At 41.8% G+C, this 23,181-nt stretch overlaps 1 protein-coding gene across 3 annotated transcripts in view; it reads left to right on the top strand.

Moving 5' to 3' along the window:
- The window catches only part of LOC141155119 (uncharacterized), a 99,409-nt gene that overhangs the window by 67,705 nt on the left and 8,523 nt on the right, over positions 1–23,181 (top strand). For 2 of the 3 annotated variants that reach the window (XM_073641787.1, XM_073641789.1), the window contains 17 exons: positions 3,360–3,389; positions 5,747–5,776; positions 6,273–6,302; positions 6,850–6,879; positions 7,163–7,192; positions 7,768–7,797; positions 8,263–8,292; positions 9,016–9,045; positions 14,561–14,590; positions 15,084–15,113; positions 15,606–15,635; positions 16,108–16,137; positions 16,580–16,609; positions 17,048–17,077; positions 18,516–18,545; positions 22,167–22,196; positions 22,686–22,715. In XM_073641787.1, the coding sequence (XP_073497888.1) occupies positions 3,360–3,389; positions 5,747–5,776; positions 6,273–6,302; positions 6,850–6,879; positions 7,163–7,192; positions 7,768–7,797; positions 8,263–8,292; positions 9,016–9,045; positions 14,561–14,590; positions 15,084–15,113; positions 15,606–15,635; positions 16,108–16,137; positions 16,580–16,609; positions 17,048–17,077; positions 18,516–18,545; positions 22,167–22,196; positions 22,686–22,715 (510 nt within the window). Of the gene's footprint in view, positions 1–3,359; positions 3,390–3,877; positions 3,908–4,186; positions 4,217–4,775; positions 4,806–5,746; positions 5,777–6,272; positions 6,303–6,849; positions 6,880–7,162; positions 7,193–7,767; positions 7,798–8,262; positions 8,293–9,015; positions 9,046–14,560; positions 14,591–15,083; positions 15,114–15,605; positions 15,636–16,107; positions 16,138–16,579; positions 16,610–17,047; positions 17,078–18,515; positions 18,546–22,166; positions 22,197–22,685; positions 22,716–23,181 lie in introns of all 3 variants that reach the window. The other variant, XM_073641788.1, reaches the window with a different exon arrangement.

The following is a 23,181-nucleotide window of genomic DNA, read 5'->3' as shown; positions in this document are numbered from 1 at the left end:
CCGTTCAAATAGAGGAAAAGGGAAAGGGTTGTCCAAAGATGACTATCCCCATAAATGCATTTATCACAAAACTATAATAATGGAGTATAGATTTATCATGAAATTCAGTTATAATTTGCACTGATTTCCCTGTAGCTCCCCCACAGGAGAAGTAAGGAATTACACAGTTCTTACTTAAATTATTGGTCTGTCTTTGTAGTGAATGGATGTGCCCGGTGCTCAAAAAGGTTGTAGCTAATAGATGAGGATCCTGAATGAGGGATCGTTCTTTATTATCTCCGGATTTCCTGTGGGTTTTATATTTCCCATTTATTCTCTCCTTTTATTTATTTTCCAGGCACAACAGTTTCTACTTCTCCAAATACAGGTCAGTCCTCACCATATATTTTAGCAGCAGTCAGTGATACTATTAAATTGTTCCAGATCTCTATTTTCCTACAAATCAGCATAAGATTCGTCTGGATTATTCTGGTTCTGTTGTGAAAAATCTTCTCTATCTTAATCTTTTTTTTATATAAAAAAGTTTCTAGACAATAAAGTGATCACAGGAATTGATCCTTAAGGATACTTGCAGATCCTTATAATCCAGCAATCACCCGTAATTTAAATTGTCTAATTCAACTGCAGTGCCCCCGCAGGGTAAATAAGGCATTACACAATTTTTATTGAAATCAATCGACTGTCTATGTAATGCTCAAATGTGCAGGGTCCTCTAGGATGGAAGACGCTCTCTGTTACACACTCTAGCTAAAAGAAAAAAAAATCTGAATGGGGGATCCATCTTCATTATCTCAGTATTCCCTATGGAGTAGTTAACCAGACACCCCATTAATTGTCTTTTTTTTTATTTTCCAGGCACAACAGTCTCTACTTCTCCTGGTACAGGTCAGGCATTAGATAATTTAGAATTATTTAAACATATTAGTCATTGGACATATTCCACTCATATTTTCTATTAAAGAGGATGAGTGTTGGGACCTGTGTGACGGATCTGTGCTAATAGAGGAAAAAGGGTAGGGGGTGTCCAAGGATGATTATTAGGGATGAGCGGAGCAGTGGAAGTTTGGGTTCATCGGATTTGGCCGAACTTGAGTCCAAAGTTCCAGTCGGGCTCCCGAACTTAACTCAAACTTGACTCCGAACCCAATAGAAGTCAATGGGGACCCCAACTTTGAGCTGTAAAGTGGCTATCAAATGATCATAATAAAAGCTAGGGTGTTGTAATATGGAGTGAGTGAAGGACCACTGCCCAGCTGTGAGTTGGTTTTATTATGCTGTGAAAGGACCAATATCCATGAACCTTCCCAGCCTATTAATATCAGCCCCCAGCTATTTGCTTTGCCTTTGCTGGTTATTAAAAATGGAGAGACCCTAAAAAATATGATGTAGGGTTCCCTTTATTTTAATAATTAGCTAAGGCAAAGCAGACAGCTGCGGGTTGATATTAATAGGCTGAGAAGGGCCATGGATATTGGCCCCTTCCCATCTTAATAAGACCAGCCCTCTGCTTCCCCAGAAATGGGGTATCCATTAGATGCTCCAATTTTGGCGCTTAGCCTCTGCTCTTGCCTATTGCCCTGGTGCGGTAGCAATCGGAGTAATGGATTGTGGAATTGATGACATCAGCTGGCGCTGACATCAAGCCCACGGGTTAGAAATGGAGAGGAATCTATCAGACACCTCATTACTAACCCTGTAGACAAAAGAACTAAGCATTCACAAAAACATATTTATTTGAAAAAAAAATACCCAACAATTTCCCTCTTTCACCCATTTATTAACAAAAAAAAAAACCACCGGTCTGCCGTAGTCCAAATGGAGGTCCCACGACAATCCCCATCTCTGTCTTCCAGTGTGTGGAGCCCCTGTTCAGCGAAAGGGGCTCTATGGACTTGAGCAGCAGCCACTGTCGGGTCTCGTGGAGTATAACGTGAGAGTCAGAATCAGCCTCGAGGCAGCATAGGTCACTCACGGTCATGTCTCACGGGCGATGATGTCAGTATTCTGAATTGTCTAATTTAACTGCAGTGCCCCCAGAGGAGAAATAATGGGTTACATAATTCTTATTGAAATCAATGGGCTGTCTGTGTAATACACAAACGTGGCCGGTCCTCCAGAGTGAAAGACGCTCCTTGTTACTCTGGCTAATAGATGAGGATTCTGAATGGGGGATCCCTCTTTATTATCTCAGTATTCCCTATGCAGTTTTCAACCAGTCACCCCTTTAATTCTCTCTAATCTTTATTTTCCAGGCACAACCATCTCTACTTCCCCTAACCCTAATACAGGTCAGTTTTTCACATCAACTTCTAGTAATAATCAGTGATCTTTTTGGCCCCTTTCAGATTTTTTTCACGTTTCTACTAATCTGTGTGAGGTTCATCTGGATTCTTCTTCTCATATCTTTAACCTCTTTCTGCATTAGAATGTGAATTAACTTCTTGGCCAGTGGTCTGCAAGTGTGGAGGGGGCACAAGAGTATTTTGCTGTGTCAGATTCATCAGAATCCTTCTGCTTGTATTTTTAATGATGTTCTCCATACATGCCAAACCCTTTTTTTAGAAAGGTGTCCATATAGTAAACTGATCATATGAAGCCTTTCTCCTAGGACATTTAGTGATAACCTGGGAGGACCTGGGAGCAATTGTCTGATTTCCCCACACTGCCCCCACAGGAAAAATAAGGCATTACACAGCTTTTATTGAAATCAATGGGCTGTCTGTGTAATGAGCAGATGTGCTCGTTCCTCTAGAAAGCTCTAACTGATAAATGAGGATCCTGAATGAGGGACGGCTCTTTATTATCTCCATTTTTCCTATAGATTTTATACACTCTATTAATTTTCTTTCTGTACTTATTTTCCAGGCATAACAGTTTCTACTTCACCAAACACAGGTCAGTCCTTACCGTTAATTTCTAGTAATGGTCAGTGATACTACTAAATTCTTCCAGATCTCTATTTTCCTACAAATCTGCATAAGATTCATCTGGATTCTTCTGGTTCTGTTAATAAAGATCTTCTCTATCTTAATCTTTTTATAAAAAATAAAAAAATAGACAATAAACTGATCACAGGGATCGATCCACAAGGATCTTCAGCGATCAGCTGTATTCTGAATTGTCTATTTCAACTGCAGTGCCCCCGCAGGAGAAATAAGACATTACACAATTTTTATTGAAATCAATGGACTGTCCATGCAATGCACAAACGTGCCCGGTCCTCCAGAGTAGAAGCCGCTCTTTATTACATTCTCTGGCTAATACATGAGGATTCTGAATGGGGGGTTTCTCTTTATTATCTCAGTTTTATCTGTATAAACCAGACGCCCCATTAATTCTCTCTTATCTTTATTTTCCAGGCACAACAGTCTCTACTCCTCCTGGTACAGGTCAGTCATTACATTATTTAGGGTTATTTACACATATTAGTGATTGGACATATTCCACTCATATTTCCGATTAAAGACGATGTCCAGTTTTGAACTTTCAACTCACGACTGAGGTCTGAGTGCTGGGACCCGTGTAATCAATCTGTTTTAATAGGTCAAAGGGTAGAGGGTGTCCAAAAATAACTAATAAATACATTCATCACAAAACTATAATGATTAAAATAAAGCAGTATAGATTTACCATGAAATTCAATTACAATTCACACAACTTTCCCTGCAGCTCCCCCACAGGAGAAGTAAGGCATTACACTGTCCTTATTGGAAACAATGGTCTGTCTTTGCAATAAACAGATGTGCCAGATCCTCAAAAAGGTTCTGACTAATAGCTGAGGATCCTGACTGAGGGACCGCTCTCTATTATCTCCTGATGTTCTATGGATTTTATAAACCAGATACTCCATTAATTCTCTCTTATCTTTATTTTCCAGGCACAACAGTCTCTGCTCCTCCAGGTACAGGTCAGTCATTACTAATCATATTCTAGTAATGGTCAGTGATACTATTAAGTTATTCCAGTCCTTCATTTTTGTGCAAATCTGCAGAAAATTCATCTGGATTACACAATTCTTATTGAAATTAGTGGTCTGTCTCTGTAATGAACAGATGAACCCGATCCTTTAAAATGCCCTAAATAATAGATGAGGATCCTGAATGAGGGACCGCTTTTTATTATCTCCGGATTTCCTGTGGGTTTTATAAAATAAATACCCCATTAAGTTTCTCCTTTTATTTTCCAGGCACAACAGTCTCTACTTCCCCTAATACCGGTCAGTCCTTCACATCAACTTCTAGTAATAATCAGTGATCTTTTTGGCCCTTTTCAGTCTTTTTTCACGTTTCTACTAATCTGTGTGGGGTTCATCTGGATTCTTCTGCTCATATCTATAACCCCTTCCTTAATTAGAAGGTGAAGTAATGTCTTGGCCAGTGGTCCGCAAGTGTGGAGGGGGCTCTAGAGCATTCATCAGGATTCTTCTGCTTGTATCTTCTCCATATGGGACAATCCCATTTTTTAGAAAGGTGTCCATATGGTAAACCGATCACATGAAGCCTTCCTGCTAGGACATCCAGTGATCATCTGTAATCTGGGAGGACCTGGAAGCAATTGTCTGATTTCCCCACACTGCAACCACGGGAAAAATAAGACATTACACAGGTCTTATTGATATCAATGAGCTGCCTTTCTAATGAGCGGATGTTCCCGGTCCTCTAGAACGCTCTAACTAATAAATGAGGATCCTGAATGAGGGACGGCTCTTTATTATCTCCAGATTTCCTGTGGATTTTATATACTTCATTCATTTTCTCTTTTTATTTATTTTCCAGGCACAACAGTTTCTACTTCACCAAATACAGGTCAGTCCTTACCATCAATTTTAATGATCATTAATATTACCAAATTCTTCCAGACCTTTATTTTCCTACAAAGCTGCATAAGTTTCATCTGAATTCTTCTGGTTCTGTTGTTAAAGATGATCTCCATCTTAATCTTTTTATATATAAAATAAATTATAGACAATAAATTGATCAAAGGGATCGATCGGCAAGGATCCTCAACGATCAGCTGTATTCTGAATTGTCTAATTCAACTGCAGTGCCCCCACAGGGGAAATAAGGCATTACACAATTCTTATTGAAATCAATAAGGATAGGGAGTGTCCAAAGATAAATCAGTGGGCTGTCTGTGTAATGCACAAACGTGGCCGGTCCTCCAGAGAGAAAGACGCTCCTTGTTACATACTCTGTCTAATAGATGAGGATTCTGAATAGGGGATCCCTCTTGATTATCTCAGTATTCCCTATGGAGTTTTAAACCAGACACCCCATTAATTCTCTCTCATCTTTATTTTCCAGGCACAACAGTCTCTACGTCTCCTGGTACAGGTCAGTCATTAGATAATTTCGGGTTCTTTACGCACAGAAGACATTGGACATATTCTACTCAGATTTTCTATTAAAGGGGAAGTCCAGTTTTGAACTGTCAGCTCATGGTTGAGGTCTGAGTGTTGGGACCCATGTGATTGATCCGTTCAAATAGAGGAAAGTATAGATTTATCATGAAATTTAGTTACAATTTGCACTGATTTCCCTGTAGCTCCCCCACAGGAGAAGTAAGGAATTACACAGTTCTTACTTAAATTATTGGTCTGTCTTTGTAGTGAATGGATGTGCCCGGTGCTCAAAAAGGTTGTAGCTAATAGATGAGGATCCTGAATGAGGGATCGTTCTTTATTATCTCCGGATTTCCTGTGGGTTTTATATTTCCCATTTATTCTCTCCTTTTATTTATTTTCCAGGCACAACAGTTTCTACTTCTCCAAATACAGGTCAGTCCTCACCATATATTTTAGCAGCAGTCAGTGATACTATTAAATTGTTCCAGATCTCTATTTTCCTACAAATCAGCATAAGATTCGTCTGGATTATTCTGGTTCTGTTGTGAAAAATCTTCTCTATCTTAATCTTTTTTTTATATAAAAAAGTTTCTAGACAATAAAGTGATCACAGGAATTGATCCTTAAGGATACTTGCAGATCCTTATGATCCAGCAATCACCCGTAATTTAAATTGTCTAATTCAACTGCAGTGCCCCCGCAGGGTAAATAAGGCATTACACAATTTTTATTGAAATCAATCGACTGTCTATGTAATGCTCAAATGTGCCGGGTCCTCTAGGATGGAAGACGCTCTCTGTTACACACTCTAGCTAAAAGAAAAATATCTGAAATATCTAAATGGGGGATCCCTCTTTATTATCTCATTATTCTATATAGGGTTTTAAACCCGACACCCCATTAATTGACTCTTATCTTCATTTTCCAGGCACAACAGTCTCTACTCCTCCTGGTACAGGTCAGTCATTACATTATTTAGGGTTATTTACACATATTAGTGATTGGACATATTCCACTCATATTTCCGATTAAAGAAGATGTCCAGTTTTGAACTTTCAACTCGCGACTGAGGTCTGAGTGTTGGGACCCGTGTAATCAATCTGTTTTAATAGGTCAAAGGGTAGAGCGAAAGAGGCTCTATAGACTTGAGTAGCAGCCACTGTCGGGTCTCGTGGAGTATAACGTGAGAGCCAGAATCAGCCTCGAGGCAGCATAGGTCACTCACGGTCATGTCTCACGGGCGATGATGTCAGTATTCTGAATTGTCCAATTTAACTGCAGTGCCCCCAGAGGAGAAATAATGGGTTACATAATTCTTATCGAAATCAATGGGCTGTCTGTGTAATACACAAACGTGGCCGGTCCTCCAGAGTGAAAGACGCTCCTTGTTACTCTGGCTAATAGATGAGGATTCTGAATGGGGGATCCCTCTTTATTATCTCAGTATTCCCTATGCAGTTTTCAACCAGACGCCCCTTTAATTCTCTCTAATCTTTATTTTCCAGGCACAACAGTCTCTGCTCCTCCTGGTACAGGTCAGTCATTACTAATCATATTCTAGTAATGGTCAGTGATACTATTAAATTATTCCAGACCTTAATTTTCCTGCAGATCTGCAGAAGATTCATCTGGATTCCACAATCCTTATTGAAATTCATGTTCTGTCTTTATAATGAACAGATGAGCCCCATCCTCTAAAATGCTCTAAATAATCGATGAGGGTTCGGAATGAGAGACCGCTCTTTATTATCTCTGGATTTCCTGTGGATTTTATAAACCAGATACCCCATTAAGTTTCCCCTTTTATTTATTTTCCAGGCACAACAGTCTCTACTTCCCCTAATACAGGTCAGTCCTTCACATCAACTTCTAGTAATAATCAGTGATCTTTTTGGCCCGTTTCAGATTTTTTCACGTTTCTACTAATCTGTGTGAGGTTCATCTGGATTCTTCTTCTCATATCTTTAACCTCTTTCTGCATTAGAATGTGAATTAACTTCTTGGCCAGTGGTCCGCAAGTGTGGAGGGGGCACAAGAGTATTTTGCTGTGTCAGATTCATCAGAATCCTTCTGCTTGTATTTTTAATGATGTTCTCCATTCAGGCCAAACCCTTTTTTAGCAAGGTGTCCATATAGTAAACTGATCATATGAAGCCTTTCTCCTAGGACATTTAGTGATAACCTGGGAGGACCTGGGAGCAATTGTCTGATTTCCCCACACTGCCCCCACAGGAAAAATAAGGCATTACACAGCTTTTATTGAAATCAATGGGCTGTCTGTGTAATGAGCAGATGTGCTCGTTCCTCTAGAACGCTCTAACTGATAAATGAGGATCCTGAATGAGGGACGGCTCTTTATTATTTCCATTTTTCCTATAGATTTTATATACTCTATTAATTTTCTTTTTGTACTTATTTTCCAGGCATAACAGTTTCTACTTCACCAAACACAGGTCAATCCTTACCGTTAATTTCTAGTAATGGTCAGTGATACTACTAAATCCTTCCAGATCTCTATTTTCCCACAAATCTGCATAAGATTCATCTGGATTCTTCTGGTTCTGTTAATAAAGATCTTCTCTATCTTAATCCTTTTATAAAAAATAAAAAAAATAGACAAGAAACTGATCACAGGGATCGATCCACAAGGATCTTCAGCGATCAGCTGTATTCTGAATTGTCTATTTCAACTGCAGTGCCCCTGCAGGAGAAATAAGGAATTACACAATTTTTATTGAAATCAATGGACTGTCCATGTAATGCACAAATGTGCCCGGTCCTCCAGAGTAAAAGCCGCTTTTTATTAAATTCTCTGGCTAATACATGAGGATTCTGAATGGGGGGTCTCTCTTTATTATCTCAGTTTTATCTGTATAAACCAGACACCCCATTAATTCTCTCTTATCTTTATTTTCTAGGCACAACAGTCTCTACTCCTCCTGGTACAGGTCAGTCTTTAGATAATTTAGGGTTATTAACACACATAAATCAATGGACATATTCCAATCAGATTTTCTGTTATGGGATTAATTGTTTTGAACTGTCAGCTGACGACAGAGGTCTGAGTGTTGGGACCCGTGTGATTGACCAATTCTAATAGGGGAAACTTGTAGAGGGGGTCCAAAGATGAGTTTCCCCATAAATGCATTTACCACAAAATTATAATGATGGAGTATAGATTTACCATGAAATTAATTTACAATTTACACTGATTTCTCTGCAGCTCCCCCACAGGTGAAGTCAGGCATTACACAGCTCTTATTGAAATCAAACTAATCACAGTGATCCCTGAGATCAGCTGTAATCTGAATTGTCTAGTTCAGAGGTAGTGATGGCCGACACTATAACTGCTTTTAAAAAAGGGCTGAATGATTTCCTCAATACACATTGTGCGTTATAGTTAATTTAGTGGCTAAATTAACATATGGTGGAGAAAGGTTAAACCTGATGGACCTAGGTCTTTTTTAAACCTATGTAGCTATGTAACTATGTAATTGCAGTTCCCCCTCAGGGGAAATAAGGCATTACACAACCCTTATTTTCCAAGTCTTCCAGAATAAAAAGCGCTCCTTGTTACATACTCTGGCTAATAAATGAGGATTCTGAATGGTGGACCATTCTTTATTATCTCCGGATTTCCCATTAATTTTCTCTTATTATTTATTTTCTAGGCACAACAGTTTCTACTTCACCAAATACAGGTCAGTCCTAAATATCAATTTCTAGTAGTGGTCAGTGATACTACAAAATTCTTCCAAACCTCTGTTTTCCTACTGTGACATGCAGAAGTAGTGCTGTTGCTTCAAAAGCATCCAGCAACTATTAGAAGTAACACATGCACAGGAGACAGGCAGTGTTGTGCTCCAGAAGCATCCAGCAACTAGAGGGGTTAATACAGTCACAGGAGACAGGGAGTGTTTTAGCAGAGCCCCAGGGGGATTGTGGGGAAGTTGTTTACTGTATGGCTGGAGCCAAGGAGGAAGGTGGTATGTGATCTGTATCTCACAAAAGGAAAGGGAACAGAATTCAGGTCAGGAGGGAAGCTAAACACAGGTCAGATAGACTCCTTGAGCTAACAGTGTGGAGTAATATCAGGCAGAAAGATAAGGACTGGAAGGAATCGTGTCATAGGGATCTTCTCCCTCATCAAACCTTCCCCCCCTCCATCTCCATGCAGGATAAAGAATGCTGTGCACTATTGAGTCCTTGTGAAGAAAAAGCCTGTAGTTGTGTATGCATAGAAATGTGCTGCTAAGAGATATAATCTGTGCTGAATTATGCTACTGAAGAGACTGACATTACTGTGCCTGCTCTATTAGACTGTGCTGTAATGAAGATTGTTGCTGTAATATCCCTGAATTGCACTGGCCATATTCAGATTAAATTGCACTGTTAAACTGTTGAAAAAGACTCTTGTCAGATGTGTCAGGTCAGCAACTGAATCTATTGTGTGCCTGAGAGAAGCTGCAGCCTATGGTCGCCCTGAGTAACTGTTCCCCCAGGATTCCAAAGAATTCATGAAACCCGTCTCGCCCTATCTGAACCTAGCAGAGGGCATGTAACATTGGTGGCCAGTAAGGGGAGTCCTGAGCAGGAATTAGCATGTAGAGGGAAAAGAGAAAAAGTGTCTGAAAAAACACAGCAGCACAGCACCTCAACTCAACTCTGCTACACCAGTTAAAGGGGACTAGCCCTAAAGAAAACTCACTAGCAGCAATGGATGTGGAAATACAAATGGACAGAATTAGTGAACTGTTTCTTCAGTTAACCTGTGAAGAATTGAGAACAGTAGCAGAACATATAAAGATGTCAGAAGAACAGATTTCTAAAGCACACAACCGCAGGCAACTGTTAGCTGCCATTAATGCAAAAATGGATGAGCTGGGGGAGAAAGAAGCTGAAGACGTCATGGGTAGGTTCCTCCGAGAGCTAACACAGTTTCTAACCAGGTTGAAGTTGGAGGATGGAGGGGCGGCACCAATTACAAAAAGTGGGAATCTCAGTCCGCAGACAGAACTACTGGAATTAAAAGAACAATTCAAAGCCCTAACAACAGCCCTGCAGGAATCGACCAAAACCTCTGAACGGGTGACAGACTCAGACAGAACCTTTAACCTGCTCGGGTTAGATAAATCAGGAAGACAGTCCTCTCTAACACCACAAATCACCATAAGGAAAGAATTCAAGATCCTGGGACAGATTGGAGAGTGTGAACAGAAAGAGAAACTGTCTTATATGAACTTGTTGCACCAGATCGATGCAGGCTTACACAAAGGCTACCAGCCAGATGAGATCGTTGAGGGGGTGGTGCCCAGGACTGAACCTCCGTAGTATGCTAGAAATAAAGAGTCAATTAACTTTACAACAGCTGAAGATGATTTTAAGAGGTCACTATAAAGAAGAGAGTACTTCAGAATTGTTCCTCCGACTAATTAACCTCTCACAGAAAAATAATGAATCCCCCACCCCTTGTTTCTTGTTCAGAGCAATTGAACTGAAGGATAGACTGTTTGCATCCAGAGATGTAGAAGCGGAGGAGAAGTTTGATGCTGGACGAGTCCAGAAGAAGTTCTTGAGATCATTGTGAATGGGGTTAATCAGCAAAGACATCAAGTTGCAGCGAAACAGTACCTACAAGATTTGGGCATTCTGGACGAAGTCCTAATTGAAAAAACGAATTAGGCCGCTAGTTTGGAGTCAGAGAGCGAACAAAAGTTAAAGAAAGGCTCTGCTCCTAAAATCACCAAAATGAGTCAGCTGAAGTTGGAAACCCCCAGTGGCCAGTCCGAAGATCATCATGGAGACCCTCCAGAGCTACCTCCAAGAGGGAACCTTAAACCACCAACAAAAGAGAGGACCGCCAGCGCTGACTGGAAGGAAGTAATAGGAGATCTGCGAGCCGAGTTGATTGAGGTGAAAAAGTTGATTTGTTCCAGGCCAGAACCGGTATCCCTCAGACCCAGGAGTGGGTTCCAAAACAGAAGATACCCGGCTTGTGAAGTTCATCAAACTGCCGTTCATCAAATCAGAGTATGGTGTGTGTCCACTGTCTAAGATGTGGTGAGGAAGGACATTATGCCAAGGAATGCCAATAGTCACGGTCCTTTGGGTTAAAAGACAGGAGGTTGCCAGTGCTGGGTGACTTATAACCGCGACACGGAGGAGGCCCCAGACACAAATCCAGATCTCACCAAACCCCAGAATGGCGCATGAGGTAAAACAGCTGCGTCAGTACTATCCCCAAGTGTGTTCCCATCTACAGCAGCTGCAAGAGAGACAGGGGCACCAGTTACTTAATGCACAGTGCGAAGGTCAAACAAATGTACTCCTGGGAGGAGGATTCCTTGGTTAGTGAAGATAGCCTCATCAGCCTAATCAGTGAAAGGTGCTTTATACAGTGCCAGCTACATGGACTCCTGGTAAAAGCACTGTGGGACTCAGGAGCCCAAGCGAGCCTTTTAAATGAAGAATGGAGAAGGTCCTAACTGCCACATACCTGCCTTTGGTCGCTAAAAGAACTCCTAGGACCAGTGGAACTCCACAGCAAAGCTGTCAACCAGACCGAGATCCCTTTCATAGGCTGGGAAGAAGTGACTTTCCAACTGAGGGCTAAAAAGAACAGCAACACCATTGAGCTTTTGGTACCTTTTCTCGTGGCCAGTGATCAGAACGAGGCATAGGATCCTATCCTGGGTTATAATGTTATCAGTGAGGTCATCACGAAACACAAGTCAGGGACGCTGGTGGTGCGTGCAATTGCCACATCGCTTGCCATACCCAACGTCGTGGTGGAAAATGTGATTCATAGAGTAAAGAAAGCACAGAATACAATGGACCTAAAAAAAGTCAAGGTAGGCTGGCGCGCAACCATCATCCCTGCAAACCAAATGGTGGGGGTGAGGTGTGGAGTCCGGTTAGAACCGGGAAGAAAAGTCCAGAAAAGACTGTTTATGCCAAAAGACTCCTCAGTACTTCCGGAAGGCCTAGTTCAAGGTGAGACTGTGCTTACGATTCCTACTGGTGGGATTGCTCGAGTGACAGTACCAGTGATGAATACTACGAAACACAAAATTAAACTGGATCCAAAGACTGTGTTAGGTCACATCGAAACCGTTAAAACGGTATATCCAGCCTGTGTGAGACCCACCTAGGGGTCTACGTGAATTCAGTCTCCCCACCAAGGAACAGGAGTTGCCCAGGGCTGGAAATTTCACGACCCACCTCGGACTCCTGGGATCCCCCAGTAACCCTGAAACACTTGAGTGCTGAAGATCGAGCGGTAGCAAAACAGATGCTGAGAGAAGAGTGTCATGCATTCTCCAAAGATGACTCTGATATAGACTGTATCCCGTCGTTGCAGTTGAAAATCAATTTGAAAGATACAACCCTAGTAACCAGAAGTTACATGTCTGTGCCAAAACCATTACACCATGAAGTGACATTGTATTTACAAGACCTAATCTACAGAGGTTGGGTCCAAAAGTCAAAGTCATCTTATTCCTCTCCTATTATTTGTGTTAGGAAGAAGGACGGTACATTGAGATTCTGCTATGATTACCGGGAACTAAATCGAAACTCAGTACCTGATCGGCACCCGATACCAAAGATTCAAGATATGCTGGATAGCCTATCAGGAAATACCTGGTTCTCTGTCCTTGATCAGAATAAAGTATACCATCAAGGGTTTGTTGAAGAGTCCAGTAGACCTTTGAAAGCATTCATCACACCGTGGGGATTATACCAGTGGATCCGCATACCGTTTGGGCTCAGTTCAGCTCCAGCAGAATTCCAGAGGAGCATGAAGACATGTTACAAGGATTGAGAGACGATATCTGCCAGCCGTACTCGGATGACAATGTGGTACACAGCGAAGCCTTCTGAGAACATGTTGAACACAAGAGGACCGTATTACAGCGGTATCAACAACATGGAGTTAAGTTGACCCCAAAGAAGTGTGAACTGTTCAAAAGGCAAGTCCAATTTCTAGGGAAAATTGTGTCCGGAGAAGGATATACCATGGACCCAGCAGAAATCACTCTGGTACTGGCCTTAAAAGACAAGTGGCCCTCTACTGTCGGGAAGTTGAGGCAGATATTAGGATTCCTCTCCTACTATCGTACTTACGTTTGGAACTTCTCCAGGATTTCCGCTACCCTCTATACCTCCTCTTGGGGGAAACAACAGAGTCAACAACACCCACGGAGAAAAAGAAGAATGCAGGTAGGACTGGGCTTAAAAGAAGCAACGCCGTTTTGTCCCAACAGCCCATTCTCTGGACAGCAGACCACCAAGAAGTATTGGAAGAACTAGAGACCACCTGGTAAAACCACCCATATAGGGATATCCTGATTTCAACTTACCGTTTGTTCTTCATTGTGACGCTTCTCAAGTTGGACTGGGAGCTGCCCTGTATCAGCATCAAGATGGGAAATTGAGAGTCATCGGTTACGGCTCTAGAACGTTGACAGACACTGAGAAGAATTACTATCTACATTCCGGAAAATTGGAGTTCCTGGCATTGAAATGGGATATCTGTGAACGATTTACAACAGCAAAGAGTTTGAGGTATACACTCACAACAACCCTTTGACCTATATCCTCACTACAGCCAAACTGAATGCAATGGGTCAGAGATGGGTCGCTGAACTAGTTGACTTCAATTTTAGCATCAAGTACAGGCCAGGAAAATACAATGCGGATGCTGACGGATTGTCAAGAATGCCACTAGAGCCTGAGGAGTTCATGCAAGAATGCTCAGAGGAAGTCAGTCTGGAAGCAATTAAGAGCACTAGCCAAGCAGTACAAGCTTATCAAGAGGAAAACAGCCATAAATTCATCTGGATTATTCTGGTTCTGTTGATAAAGATCTTCTCTATCTTAATCTTTTTATATAAAAAAAGAAATTATAGACAACAAACTGATCACAGGGATCGATCCACAAGGATCCTCAGCGATCAGCTTTATTCTAAATTTTCTAACTGAACTGCAGTGCCCCACAGGGGAAATAAGGCATTACACATTTCTTATTGAAATGAATGGGCTGTCTGTGTAATGCACAAATGTGCCCAATCCTCCAGAGTAGAAGACGCTCCTTGTTACATAATCTGGCTAATAGATGAGGATTCTGAATGGGGGATCCCTTTTCACTATTTCAGTATTCCCTAAGGAGTTTTAAACCAGACACCCCATTAATTGTCTTTATTCTTTATTTTCCAGGCACAACAGTCTCTACGTCTCCTGGTACAGGTCAGTCATTAGATAATTTAGAGTTATTTATGCACATAACTCATTAGACATATTCCACTCAGATTTTCTGTTAACAGGGATTTCCAGTTTTGAACTCTCAGCTCACGACAGAGGTCTGAGTGTTGAGACCCATGTGATTGATCCATTCTAATAGGGGAAACTGGTTGAGAGTGTCCAAAGATGACTTTCCATGAATGCATTTATCACAAAATTATAATGATTAAAGCAAACGAGTATAGATTAACCAGGAAATTCAATTACAATTTACACTGATTTCCCTACAGCTCCCCCACAGGAGAAGTAAGGCATTACACAGCTTTTATTGAAATCAATGGGCTGTCTTTGTAATAAACAGATGTGCCCGTTCCTCTTAAATGCTCTAACTAATAGATGAGGAGTCTAAATGAGAAACCGCTCTATATTATCTCTATTTTTCCCGTGGGTTTTATAAACCAGATACTCCATTAATTTTTTCCTTTTATTTATTTTCCAGGCACAACAGTCTCTACTTCCCCTAATACAGGTCAGTCCTTCACTGTCACGCTAGGAATGGGGAGAACCCACCATATAACGATGGGAAAAAGGAAGAGAGCCCTAAATCTAGGGAAGGGGAGAGTGGAGACCCCTAAACAGAACTACCAACAAACTCAAACTCCCCTATAGTCCCTAAATAGGTACTACACCTGTCGCCGAGCAGAATACCTGGCCCTAACAGATCCTAAGGCTAGGCCCTAGAAAGGGAGAGGGAGGGGTGAGCACTAAGTCAGCCCCACTAAAAACTAAAGAACACACAGGGGAAACAAACAGGGGAATACACTTAGCTCCAAGATGACACCGGAGAAAGCATGGCAACAATCCACAAAAAACTCCAAGGTAATTATAGTCGACTACTAGAACCCAAGGCCTGAATAGGTATAACATACTATCACCAACAACTTTCTGAGGGTCACCAGACACTCTATTTCCTGTGGATTTTATATACCCCATTAATTTTCTCTTTTTATTTATTTTTTAGGCTCAACAGTTTCTACTTCAACAAACACAGGTCAGTCCTTACCATCAATTTCTAGTAATGGTCAGTAATACTACGAAATTCTTCCAGATCGCTATTTTCCTACAAATCTGCATGAAATTCATCTGGATTCTTCTGGTTCTGTTGTTAAAGATCTTCTCTATCTTAATCTTTTTATATATAAAAAAAATGTGTAGACAATAAACTGATCACAGGGATCGATCCGCAAAGATCCTCAGCGATCAGCTGTATTCTGAACTGTCTAATTGAACTGCAGTGCCCCCGCAGGGGTGATAAGGCATTGCACAATTCTTATTTAAATCAGTGGGCTGTCTGTGTAATGCACAAACGTGCCCAGTCCCAAAGAGTGAAACACGCTCTTTATTACATTCTCTGGCTAATACATGAGGATTCTGAATGGGGGATCCCTCCTTATTATCTCAGTGTTCCCTATGGAGTTGTAAACCAGACACCCCATTAATTCTCTCTTATCTTTATTTTCCAGGCACAACAGTCTCTACTCCTCCTGGTACAGGTCAGTCATAAATTAGGGTTATTTACACACATAATTTATATTTTCTATTGAATGGGATGTTCAGTTTTGAAGTGTCAGCTCACGACAGAGGTCTGAGTGTTGGGATCCAATCAAATAGGGGAATGGGGTGCGGGGTTGTCCAAAGATGACTTTCCCTATAAATGCATGTATCAAAAAACTATAATGATGAAAACAATGGAGAATAGATTTACCATGAAATTCATTTATGGTTTACACAAATTTCCCTACAGCTCCCCCACAGGAGAAATAAGGAATTACACAGCTCTTATTAAAATCATTGGGCTGTCTTTACAATGAACGGATGTGCTCTGACTAATAAATGAGGATCTCGAATGAGGGACCGCTCTTTATTAGCTTTGGATTTCCTGTAGATTTTGTAAACCAGATACTCCATTAATCTTCTTCTTTTATTTATTTCCAGGCGCAACAGTCTCTACTTCTCCGGGTACAGGTCAGTCATTACCATTTCTAGTAATGGTCAGTGATACTATTAGATTCTCCTACACCTATATTTACCTACAAATCTGCATACGATTTGTCTTGAGTCTTCTGATTCTGTCATTAAAAATCTTTTTCTATTAAAAAAAAATTCTATAGAATAAATTGATAACAAGAATTGCTAGCAATCAGATGTAATCTGAATTGCCTAATTCAACTGCAGTGCCCCCGCAGGTGTGATAAGGCATTGCACAATTCTTATTTAAATCAGTGGGCCATCTGTGTAATGCACAAACATGCCCGATCCTCCAGAGTAAAAGACGCTCCTTGTTACATACTCTGGCTAATAGATGAGGATTCTGAATGGGGGATCCCTCTTTATTATCTCACTATTCACTATGGAGTTTTAAAAAAGACACTCCATTAATTCTCTTTTATATTTATTTTCCAGGCACAACAGTCTCTACTTCTCCTGGTACAGGTCAGTAATTTAGGGTTATTTACACACATTAGTCATTGAACATATTCCATTCATATTGTCTATTAAAGGGCATGTCCAGTTTTGAACTGCTAGCTCATGACAAAGGTCTGAATGTTGGGACATGTGTGATTGATCCTTTCAAATACGTGAACAGGGTGGAGCGTGTCCAAAGATGACAATCTCTACAAATACATCATCATGGAGACCCTCCAGTGCCACCTCCGAGAGGGAACCTTACAAACTCAAACTCGCCTATAGTCCCTAAATAGGTTCTGCACCTATCGCCGAGCAGAATACCTAGCCCTAACAGATCCTAAGGCTAGGCCCTAGAAAGGAAGCGGGAAGGGTGGGCACTAAGTCAGCCCCACTAAAAACTAAAGAACACACAGGGGAAACAAACAGGGGAATACACTTAGCTTCAAGATGACACCGGAGAAAGCACGGCAACAATCCACGAAGAAACACCAAGGTAATTATAATCGACTACCAGAACCCAAGGTCTGAATAGGTATAACATGCTATCACCAGCAACTCTCTGAGGGTTTGAGTGTATTTGAGGAAACAGAAAGGAAGTGCTGATTAACAGCTGAAAGGTGAGGATAACGCAGGGTCCTAAAGGGAAAGGTATAATGCCCAAGAAAGGGGAGGATCACTGTTGGGTCCTAAAGAGGTATAAAAAAAGGATCAGTGAGATGTTTGTAAGGCCAAATGCAACAACCTTCTACAGCTGGACGGTCACCTTATGATTGTCTGTCAACCCTGACACACCCGTGACATTCACATCAACTTCTAGTAATGGTCAGTCATCTTTTTGGCCCCTTTCAAACTTTTTTTCATGTTTCTACTCATTTCTGCGTAAGAGTCATCTGGATTATTCTGGTTCTGTTGTTAAAGATCGTCTCTATCTTCATCTTTTTTTCATAAAAAACACTTTCTAGACAAAAAACTAATCACAGTGATCCCTGCGATCAGCTGTAATCTGAATTGTCTACTTCCGAGGTTGTAATGGCCGACACTATAACAGCTTTTAAAAAAGGGCTGGATGATTTCCTCAGTACACATAACATTGTGGGTTATAGATAATTTAGTGACAAAAATGTATAATTGGTGGATAAAGGTTGAACTTGATGGACCTAGGTTTTTTCATCCTACGTAACTATGTAACTTCACTGCCCCCGCAGTCTTTCTGAATTGTCTAATTGAACTGCAGTGCCCCCACAGGGGAAATAAGGCATTACACAATTCTTATTGAAATCAATGGGCTGTCTGTGTAATGCACAAACGTGCCCAATCCTCCAGAGTACAAGACGCTCCTTGTTACATACTCTGGCTAATAGATGAGGATTCTGAATGGGGGATCCCTCTTTATTATCTCACTAATCACTATGGAGTTTTATAAAAGACACCCCATTAATTCTCTTTTATATTTATTTTCCAGGCACAACAGTCTCTACTTCTCCTGGTACAGGTCAGTAAGTTAGGGTTATTTACACACATTAGTCATTACACATATTCCATTCATATTTTCTATTAAAGGGAATGTCCAGTTTTGGACTGCTAGCTCATGACAAAGGTCTGAATGTTGGGACATGTGTGATCGATCCCTTCGAATACGTGAACGGGGTGGAGCGTGTCCAAAGATGACAATCTCTACAAATACATCATCATGGAGACCCTCCATTGCCACCTCCGAGAGGGAACCTTAAACCACCAACAAAAGAGAGGACCGCCAGTTCTGACTAAAAGGAAGTAATAGGAGATCTGCGAGCTGAGTTGATTGAGGTGAAAAAGTTGATTTGTTCCAGGCCAGAACCTGTATCCCTCAGACCCAGGAGTGGGTTCCAAAACAGAAGATACCCAGCTTGTGAAGCGTGCCGTTCATCAAAACAGAGTACAGTGTGTCCACTGTCTAAGATGTGGTGAGGAAGGACATTATGCCAAAGAATGCCAATTGTCACGATCCTTTGGGTTAAAAGACAGGAGGTTGCCAGTGCTGGGTGACTGGTAATCGCGACACCTAGGAGGCCCCAGAAGCAAATCCAAATCTAACCAAACCCCAGGACGGCGCATGAGGTAAAACGGCTGCGTCAGTACTATCCCCAAGTGTGTTCCCATCTACAGCAGCTGCAAGAGAGACAGGGGCACCAGTTACTTAATGCCCAGTGCGAAGATCAAACAATGTACTCCTGGGAGGAGGATTCCTCGGTTAGTAAAGATAGCCTCATCAGCCTAATCGGTGAAAGGTGCTTTATACAGTGCCAGCTACATGGACTCCTGGTAAAAGCACTGTGGGACCCAGGAGCCCAAGCAAGCCTTTTAAATGAAGAATGGAGAAGGCGCTACCTGCCACATACCTGCCTTTAGTCGCTAGAAGAACTCCTAGGACCAGTGGAACTCCACGGCAAAGCTGTCAACCAGACCGAAATCCCTTTCATAGGCTGGGTGGAAGTGACTTTACAACTGAGGGCCTTGAAGAAAACCAACACCATTGAGCTTTTGGTACCTTTTCTCGTGGCCAGTGATCAGAACGTGGCAGAGGATCCTATCCTGGGTTATAATGTAATCAGTGAGGTCATCACGAAACACAAGTCAGGGACGCTGGTGGTGGATGCAATTGCCTCATCGCTTGCCATATCCAACGTCGTGGTGGAAAATGTGATTCATAAAGTAACGAAAGCACAGAATACAATGGACCTAAAAGAAGTCAAGGTAGGCTGGCGCCCAACCATCATCCTGCAAACCAAATGGTGGGGATGAGGAGTGAAGTTCGGGTAGAACCGGGAAGAAAAGTCCAGAATAGACAATTCATGCCAAAAGACTCCTCAGAACTTCTGGAAGGCCTAGTTCAAGGTGAGACTGTGCTTACGATTCCTACTGGTGGGTTTGCCCGAGTGGCAGTACCAGTGAAGAATACTACGAAACACAAAATTAGACTGGATCCAAAGACTGTGTTAGGTCACATCGAAACCGTTAAAACGGTATATCCAGCTGGTGTGGGACCCGCCTAGGGGTCTACCGTGAATTCAGTCTCGCCACCAAGGAACAGGAGTTGCCCAGGGGTGGAAATTTCACGACCCACCTCAGGTTTCTGGGATCCCCCAGTACCCCTGGAACACTTGTGTGCTGAAGATCGAGCGGTATCAAAACAGATGCTGAGAGAAGAGTGTCATGCATTCTCCAAAGATGACTCTGATATAGACTGTATCCCGTCGTTGCAGTTGAAAATCAATTTGAGAGATACGACCCCAGTAACCAGAAGTTACATGTCTGTGCCAATACCATTACACCATGAAGTGAAAGAGTATTTACAAGACCTAATCAACAGAGAGGTTGGATCCAAAAGTCAAAGTCGTCTTATTCCTCTCCTATTGTTTGTGTTAGGAAGAAGGACGGTACGTTGAGACTCTGCTGTGATTACCGGGAACTAAACCGAAACTCAGTACCTGATCGGCACCCGATACCAAAGATTCAAGATATGCTGGATAGCCTATCAGGAAGTACCTGGTTCTCTGTCCTTGATCAGGGTAAAGTATACCATCAAGGGTTTGTTGAAGAGTCCAGTAGACCTTTGACAGCATTCATCACACCGTGGGGATTATACCAGTGGATCCGCATACCGTTTGAGCTCAGTTCAGCTCCAGCAGAATTCCAGAGGAGCATGAAGACATGTTACAAGGATTGAGGGATGATATCTGTCATCCGTACTTGGATGACAATGTGGTACACAGTAAAACCTTCTGAGAGCATGTTGAGCACAAGAGGACCGTATTACAGCGGTATCAACAACACGGAGTTAAGTTGACCCCAAAGAAGAGTGAACTGTTCAAAAGGCAAGTCCGATTTCTAGGGAAAATTGTGTCCGGAGAAGGATATACCATGGACCCAGCATAAATCGCTCTGGTACTGGCCTTAGAAGACAAGTGGCCCTCTACTGTCGGGGAGTTGAGGCAGATATTAGGATTCCTCTCCTACTATCATACTAATGTTGGGAACTTCTCCAGGATTGCCGCCCCTCTATACCTCCTCTTGGGGGAAACTACAGAGTCAATAACACCCACGGAGAAAAAGAAGAACGCAGGTAGGACTGGGCTTAAAAGAAGCAACGCCGTTTTGTCCCAACAGCCCATTCGCTGGACAGCAGACCACCAGGAGGTAATGGAAGAACTAGAGACTACCTGGTAAAACCACCCATATAGGGATATCCTGATTTCAACTTACCGTTTGCTATTCATTGTGACGCTTCTCAATTTGGACTGGGAGCTGCCGTGTATCAGCATCAAGATGGAAAATTGAGAGTCATCGGTTACGGCTCTAGAACATTGACAGACGCTGAGAAGAATTGCTATCTACATTCCGGAAAATTGGAGTTCCTGGCATTGAAATGGGATATCTGTGAACGATTTAGAGATTATCTCTACAACAGCAAAGAGTTTGAGGTATACACTCACAACAACTCTTTGACCTATGTCCTCAATACGGCCAAACTGAATGCAACGGGTAAGAGATGGGTCGCTGAACTAGTTGACTTCAGTTTCAGCATCAAGTACAGGACAGGAAAATGCAATATGGATGCTGACGGATTGTCGAGAATGCCACTAGAGCCTGAGGAGTTCATGCAAGAATGCTCGGAGGAAGTCAGTCTGGAAGCAATTAAGAGCACTAGCCAAGCAGTACAAGCTTAGCAAGAGGAAGACACACCATAAATTCATCTGTATTATTCTGGTTCTGTTGATAAAGATCTTCTCTATCTTAATCTTTTTATACAAAAAAAGAAATTATAGACAATAAACTGATCACAGGGATCGATCCACAAGGATCCTCAGCGATCAGCTGTATTCTGAATTGTCTAATTGAACTGCAGTGCCCCCACAGGGGAAATAAGGCATTACACAATTCTTATTGAAATCAATGGGCTGTCTGTGTAATGCACAAACGTGCCCAATCCTCCAGAGTAAAAGACGCTCCTTGTTACATAATCTGGCTAATGGATGAGGATTCTGAATGGGGGATCCCTTTTTACTATTTCAGTATTCCTTAAGGAGTTTTAAACCAGACACCCCATTAATTGTCTTTATTCTTTATTTTCCAGGCACAACAGTCTCTACTTCTCCTGGTACAGGTCAGTCATTAGATAATTTTGGCTTCTTTATGCACATAACTCATTGGACATATTCCACTCAGATTTTCTGTTAACAGGGATTTCCAGTTTTGAACTCTCAGCTCACGACAGAGGTCTGTGTGTTGAGACCCGTGTGATTGATCCATTCTAATAGGGGAAAGTGGTTGAGGGTGTCCAAAGATGACTTTCCATGAATGAATTTATCACAAAATTCTAATGATTAAAGCAAACGAGTATAGATTAACCAGGAAATTCAATTACAATTTACACTGATTTCCCTACAGCTCCCCCACAGGAGAAGTAAGGCATTACCCAGCTTTTATTGAAATCAATGGGCTGTCTTTGTAATGAACAGATGTGGCCGATCCTCTAAAATGCTCTAATAGATGAGGATCCTAAATGAGAAACCGCTCTTTACTATCTCTATTTTTCCCGTGGGTTTTATAAACCAAATACTCCATTAATTTTTTCCTTTTATTTATTTTCCAGGCACAACAGTCTCTACTTCCCCTAATACAGGTCAGTCCTTCACTGTTACGCTAGGAATGGGGAAAACCCAGCGTATAACGATGGGAAAAAGGAAGGGATCCCTAAATATAGGGAAGGGGAGAGTGGAGACCTCTAAACAGAACTACCAACAAACTCAAACTCCCCTATAGTCCCTAAATAGGTACTGCACCTATCGCCGAGTAGAATACCTAGCCCTAACAGATCCTAAGGCTAGGCCCTAGAAAGGGAGCGGGAGGGGAGAGCACTAAGTCAGCCCCACTAAAAACTAAAGAACACACAGGGGAAACAAACAGGGGAATACACTTAGCTTCAAGATGACACCGGAGAAAGCACGGCAACAATCCACGAAGAAACTCCAAGGTAATTATAGTCAACTACTAGAACTCAAGGCCTGAATAGGTATAACATACTATCACCCTCAACTCTCTGAGGGTCTGAGTGTATTTGAGGAAACAGAAAGGAAGTGCTGATTAAC

Source organism: Phyllobates terribilis, unplaced genomic scaffold (assembly GCF_046119375.1).
Source record: "Phyllobates terribilis strain yellow unplaced genomic scaffold, ASM4611937v1 Scaffold_7__3_contigs__length_470593459, whole genome shotgun sequence".
In the NCBI taxonomy this organism is placed as follows: Eukaryota; Metazoa; Chordata; class Amphibia; order Anura; family Dendrobatidae; genus Phyllobates; species Phyllobates terribilis.
This window is presented reverse-complemented; position numbering and strand designations above follow the sequence as displayed.